Source organism: Chaetura pelagica, unplaced genomic scaffold, assembly GCF_000747805.2.
Source record: "Chaetura pelagica isolate M959 unplaced genomic scaffold, ChaPel_1.0 scaffold518, whole genome shotgun sequence".
In the NCBI taxonomy this organism is placed as follows: Eukaryota; Metazoa; Chordata; class Aves; order Apodiformes; family Apodidae; genus Chaetura; species Chaetura pelagica.
In genome coordinates, this window is record NW_009954308.1 from 216468 (window position 1) to 223292 (window position 6825).

The 6825-nt window shown below is 47.0% G+C and overlaps 1 protein-coding gene across 1 annotated transcript in view; it reads right to left on the reverse strand.

Annotated features, from left to right (window-relative positions):
- Nucleotides 1-671, reverse strand: part of PFKFB3 (6-phosphofructo-2-kinase/fructose-2,6-biphosphatase 3) — an 18588-nt gene extending 17917 nt beyond the window's left edge. The window contains exon 1 of the mRNA XM_010003951.1: nucleotides 656-671. Coding sequence (XP_010002253.1) covers nucleotides 656-671 — 16 coding nt within the window. The remainder of the gene's footprint in view (nucleotides 1-655) is intronic.
- Between the last annotated feature and the right edge of the window lie 6154 nt (nucleotides 672-6825).

Below are 6825 nucleotides of genomic sequence, written 5' to 3' on the forward strand. Positions count from 1 at the left end.
GATGCCCGGGCGGCGGCAGCTCCACCTCTCCCCGCGGCCACCGCCGCTCCGCCCCGCTCCGCGGACGCGCAAAAAAAAAACCAAACCCCTCTCCTCTTTACCTCCCGACAGGGCAAAAAAAAAACAAAACAACAACCCAAACCAACCCCAAAACCCAAACGGCTGTTTTGGGAGAGGGCAGCAGAAGCTCTGGGGATGCTCCCCAGGGAAAACTTTCAGGTGTATTTTTATATTTCTATTCGTATTCTTTTCTATTTTAATTCCATTTTGAAGCCATACATTCATTATTCAGTTTTTATATTTATGCTAATATCATCACTGTGTTACTTTAATTACTTTATCGGGTGTTATATTCTCATAACACACTCATTTTCCTTCCCAGCATCATCATTTCCTAGAGGCCAAGTGACCTTTCCACCTGAAATTAGGCTGTGAACTGCAGCCCCAGCAATAACTCCAATCCCAGCAGCAAGAGTTTGCACCACAGAGGGGACATCCAAGAGCCACCCAAAGAAAGTCACTTTGGAGATATTGAAGCCGCAGGGAGGGGTTATTTGCCCCTGGGGGGGGGAGGGGGGGGGCTGGTTTGGCAGGATATTGGGGTGTTGAACTGTGGAAATACATCATAAAGCTCAATACATATAATTTTGGATACCCTTTTTAAAAATCATTATTATCTAGGGCATTTTTCTCCTCTAAAAGCAAAGGCTGGTATTTTTGTAACATCTAGAAAGAACATATTTTTGGCTATTTCCTTACATGGGCCCAAGAATGATGGTGTAAGAAAATGCACCATCCTTCCTTCTCCTACGCAGGCAAAAATATTCACAGGCCAAAAAAAACCCCAACAAAACAAAAACAACACACACAAAAAAACCACCCAAACAACTAGTATGGAAAAGAGCCAGAGATATGGAATGTGGGAATGAAGAGGATGAGAGCAGAGAGTGTCAGCTGGCAATGGTGGGGATTTGAGACATACACAACCTGGCCATGGTCCCTTGGATCATGCATCAAATCCATCCTTGGGAAAAGGCAGCAGTTTGGTGTTGTTTTTTTTCCAAAATCCTGGCCTTTTTCTCATGGAGGGCAATGAAAATTCAGTTCCAGGCTAAAATAGGAGTTAGAAGATGGAAGAAAATTCATGTGGTGTTGCAGATGAGAGGAGTTTGGGCATCCCCCTTCCTACAGCAGCTCAGCTGTCCTCCACTTCAAAAATCACCACCCCCACAATATCAAAACGAGCCCATAAGCCAAACCCTGCCTGAATTAAAATCACAGTCACTTCAAATTAGATCCACCTAGTAATTCTTGGCTTAAAAACTCCTAAGGAACTGGAGCGGAAAACTTCAACTCCTAAATAAATGGCCTGGTTTTCAAAGGCACGAGCACCCAGCTGCTCCAAGAGAGGTCAGCTGGAAGAGCCATCATTACTATTTATAAGGCACTTTTCACCACAGGGAGAGGGTTGTGGGCAGGACAGCAGTAGGTGCAGAGAAAGGGTTCATTTTCCCCTCTGGAGTCGTGTCGTGCAGAATCCCAGCTCCCTGGAAATAGAGCCTGGACTGGTCAATGAACTGAGCCCACAGGGTGCTGAGCTCAGCAACTTGTTGAGAAATCAAGTCACTCCCTGGGGCCAAATGCTGTTAGTAGGACGTGTTGGTTTGCTGAGAGCCACCGTGGGCATGGGGTGCCATGGGACAGCCAGAGATGCCCTTCTGCACCCTCTGCTTCGCCAGGTGAGGGAAGATACAGAGGGAGGAATAAACCAGACAGTACTTGCCAGAGGTGCTGCCTGCTTCCATGTGAGTATCAGGAAGAACTTCTTTCCTGTGAGAGTGACAGAGCCCTGGAACAGGCTGCCCAGAGAGGTCGTGGATTCGCCTTGGCTGGAGACATTCAAAACCTGCCTGGACACGTTCCTGTGTGATGTGCTCTGGGTGACCCTGCTCTGGCAGGGGGCTTGGACTAGATGACCTTTGAGGTCCCTTCCAACCCCTAGGATTCTGTGACCTACCCCATGGCAGGCACCTGCAGGGCTTTAATAAATGCAAAGGGTCATGGGTATAAATGTAATGCCAGGGTTCAAAATCTGAATGTCCTGGTGATAGGAAGGGGAAAAAAAATCACCTCAAGCATCTCTGGACAGGCCAACCTCTATCCCTGAACAGTGAGAGAGGAGAGGGCAGCTCAAAAGAGAGAAGTCTGGCAGAAAAGGGTGGAAAACCTAATTTCTGCAAGAACAGGACACCCATCTCTTATGGGGTTTACAGGCTGTGAACTTCTCCAAAACACCAAAGCCAAAATCCGCCAATTCCCCTTTTTGTTCCTCTGCTGCTCAACCACCAAACTGAGCTAACAACCTGCCCTGAGCACTGGAATTAGGCTTTGAATACACTTAAAAAAAAATCACAATTGTGGACTAAATTCCCTGTCCCTTTTGGATGAACCTCCCAAGGGGCCACCAGACAGCCTGGCACCCTTCAGCCAGCATCAAAATGCAGGCAATGGCAGCAATTGCTCCAGTGAGTCCCAGCTCTGACTGATCTATGATTCATTCTCCTTTTTTTTTTTTTTCTTCTCCTTTTTTTTTTTTTTCCCCTTTAAAGGAAAATTGGAAATGAAGTATAAGTAAGTCACGTTCATGCCTACGTTCAGTGCAACACGGACCATCCATCTCCTTCAGATGGAGGGGACAAGGTGCAGCGATGCCTGCTGGGCTGTGATGTGATTTGTGCAGTTCAACCCTGCACCCAGCAGCTCTTCTCATGGTTCAAATTCGGAGGTGGTGGCTGGGAGCTGTGCAAACATCACAGGAAAGATGCAGCCATAGGTGTGCTTGGTTAACAGCAGGGCAGCTTGGGCAGCAACAATTTCCAGCACAGCCTCAGTTTACCAGCCTGGGACATGGGCACAGATAATTCTCCCTACCCTTGCAGGGAGGTTGCAAAAGTCAGGCAGGAGCCTGACTTGTTAGTGCATTAACAAACACCCTCTTGCAACAGAGAAAATTACTCCTCTGGGCTGACTGGGAGGTATTTATACAATTGTTTCAAACAAACAATCAAACAATCAAATGCTGAACTTTGCGCTTCTAAAAATAAAAATCAGTGGGATTCTGGAGAAGGGAGGAAAAAAAAAAATAAATATATATATATTCTACAATGTATTTGGGGAATCACGGGCTTTCAAAAATATCAGGGAGGAAACCAATTTGCTGCCCCTTCCTCTCACCCGCTGATTGCTGAGCTGCTTTCACTGCTAATGGCTCCTTCTTCGCAGGGACTCAAAGTTTGCAGAAGTTGCTCAGGGGAGGGTTTTGCTGATAAAAGCTGTTTGGGTTTGGAGAGGCAGCTGGAATTCTCGGTCTTTTGTGTCTGCAGGTCCCCTCCTTTTCTTCTCGCAGTCATAAATGAGGAGTGAAATGCCGAGTGTACCTCTCTAATAGGGGTGTCCCCACTCCTCCTTCTCACCTCACCCCCTTCCTCATCCTGCCCAAGCCCTGCTGCTGGGTGGGGAAACCACAATGAGCTCCTGCATCAGTCCCTATTGCACATGTTTCTGCCGTGGAAATGAGATTTTTCTCTCTTCTCTTCACAAGATATTTTGTCCTTCCTCATTTAGTGCCTTATCACACACACACCCCACCCCCGACCTTGCAGTCACACGCTCCCTTTCCTCCTCGACGGCATCAAACCTGCAACACCAACCCTGCTGGTGGCCAAAGAGGAACAGAAATTGGGCAAAGTCGTCTATTCACGATATCATTTCATTATTTCAAGGCAGGGTTTCCTGTGGTGCTGGCGGGAGGCTGCTGGGTGCAGGACTTGCAGTCCCCTGCCCTGAAACCAGAGGTGGGCTCCCGATGGACACCTCTCAGGAGGGCTGAACCTTCGGGGATGCAGGATCAGGACAAGGCAGGAATATTGTGTCCCTGCGGCTGCCCTGAGCAGTCCCTCCCTTCACCCAGCGATGCAAACACCCGTTCCCCCTGCTGGGGACGAGCCGTCCAGTTTTGGAGACTCCTGCGCTCTGTAACTGGACCTGACGTGCTTATGAAACGTCTTCCTTCCCCAGTCTTAAGAAACAACAGCTGAGCACTGAAATGCCAGCAGGGCAAGGGCTCAGGGCTGCCACACGCTTGTCTTCGGGTGCAGCTTTTCTTAAAAAGGAAAAATAAATAAATAGCTGCAAGCAGAGAAGGGGAAAATTCAAATGGGTTCATTCCGCAACCTTGAGGAACAGGTGCTGAGCCCCAGAGGAGGAAATCCCCATGGAGGCACAGGGCACTGTTTATTCCCACTGTATCAGCCCCGGTCAAACACGGCAGCTGATCTTGCCTTTCCTGGCAGCCCAGAGGCAGGAAAAGCCAAGGAGGGGTTACAGAAACTCCCGGGGCCACTTCTCCAAACACCCAAGCAGCAAAAATCAGCTCTTGTCCACGTGAGCTCACTTGCAACAATGGATACTCCCCATTTCACTGTCCACTGACCATAAAGAAACCACTTATATTTTTCTTAAAGTGCTTTTTCAGCCATATTCAAGCAGCAGCCTCTGCAAGGAGGTGGTTGCAAGGAGCTGGTTGCTCTTGCTCAGCCCTCTGCTCTGAGATCCCCTACGTGCTGTCACTGCCACTTGGTGAAACTATTTCAGGGACAGTAAATCCTGGCTGAAGTCAAGCCTCTGTTGTGCTATACCTTCAGCCTTGCTAAAAGCAATTTATTTGCATTAATTCCTATTCATTCAGGAGCCCTTCAAGCAGGAGAACAAAGGTTCAAACCTAGTTTATTTTGAGCTGGCAGATTTGTGCCCTAACTAGAGGAGTGTGGTTAGAATCAGGTGAGTTAAAGGTAGATGGGAAAGGAAATGGAAAAGTTGCAAATGCATTGCTTGGCTGTGATGATTATGGGGAAGAAGGGAGGATAAGAGCCTGGATTTAACTTTGATTACCTAAGTTACAAGCAACATCACCCAAAGGTCCCTCTGTTGTCCCCAGAGAGAGGTGGGTGCCCCTGACTGTGCTCAGGTCTTGGAGGGCCCCTGGGAAGACTCAGTAAAGCTCAAGGCCAGAGATGGAGAGATGCAAGATTCTGTACCTAGTAGTGAGGACTGGGGACCCCAAAGGAGCTTCCCGGACCTAAGTTCTTATTTAAAATTCCAGGGAAAGGGTTTCATCTGTGTTTTTTGTGAATTACATTCTTTAATTCTAAAAAAATTAATAATTTGGAAATAACATTCTGAACCTGCAACATCCTTTGGAGCAGGGACGTTTCTTAACACTGGCAGGCAGAGCTCAGAAACGGGTCCAGGAGGGTTGAGCAACCCCCCGTGAAAGTTCCTGACCTTACAAGACTAGGACAAAACAAAACTCACCCCATAAATGGACTAAATCATAAAGATAATTGACTCCACACGTTGCAGAGACAAATACAGATTTTTAAAAGTGGTTACAGGGAAATTAAATGGCAAGAGGTTGGGAATATTGCAGTGTTGGGAATCTGATACTGGTTTTCCTTGAGATGAAATCTGGCTGCAAAATTTCAGGCTTGGTCCCAGCAAAAAGGGTAGAGGGTGCAGATCAGTCAGAGCCTGAAAATTCAGAGTTTGGCACTGTCAGTGACTCTGAGAAGCCACTTTTCACATTAGAACACTGGTCCTGCTCCCAGGTAGTTTTAGTTACATCAAAGGATTGTGATTTTAGGGTGTGAAATTTCCTACTGAAAGTCTTGGGATTTAGGGTGTAAATCCACAAGATGTTAAACATGACTTTAGGTTACCTTTATGTCCCTAAGCAGGACCTACAAAGGCCCTAACAACCACCTGTAACAAGACACTCATCCAGTGGGACGGAGTTAAAATCCCAGTTCTCTTCTAAGCACAGATTGTTACAGGAGCCATTTCCATGGGGTTGCCCAGTTGTTGAAATTGGTTGTGCGGCTTGGTCCCAGCAAAAAGGGTAGAGGGTGCAGATCAGTCAGAGCCTGAAAATTCAGAGTTTGGCACTGTCAGTGACTCTGAGAAGCCACTTTTCACATTAGAACACTGGTCCTGCTCCCAGGTAGTTTTAGTTACATCAAAGGATTGTGATTTTAGGGTGTGAAATTTCCTACTGAAAGTCTTGGGATTTAGGGTGTAAATCCACAAGATGTTAAACATGACTTTAGGTTACCTTTATATCCCTAAGCAAGACCTACAAAGGCCCTAACAACCACCTGTAACAAGACACTCATCCAGTGGGACGGAGTTAAAATCCCAGTTCTCTTCTAAGCAGATTGTTACAGGAGCCATTTCCATGGGGTTGCCCAGTTGTTGAAATTGGTTGTGCTCATGGAGAGCTGAATTCTCAGTCCAGTGGTGCATTTAGGAGGCAGTTCCCAGTGTCTCCTGCCTGCAGGGCCCCCGTGATGGATGTGAAAACTCTGAGAGACGAGTCTGTTCAACCCATTTCAGGTGGAAGATGGTCACCCGCTGGAAATCATAGCCTGTCATTATCCCATGGACTTTGCTATTGAACTATTTCCTAACACCTCATTAACGTCCAACTTTCATTAAGGATCTAGATCGTTATCTCATCGTTGCAGGTTATTAAATCAAACAAGAGCAAAAGCTGTGACCTTTCTTCTGGAGCTGACTCACCTGATGATGCAAGAAGCCCCAAGCCAGTGACAACCTCAGTGTTGCCATGGTGACCACGAGGCTTCTAAAGAATTGTAGGCAATGAGGTCATGAAGGACCTGATAACCAGGACCTGCTGAGGAATCTCTTCAAAGAAACACAAGAAGCTACAACACAAGGCTTTCAGGAAAAAAAAGCTGTGGTGGTTTG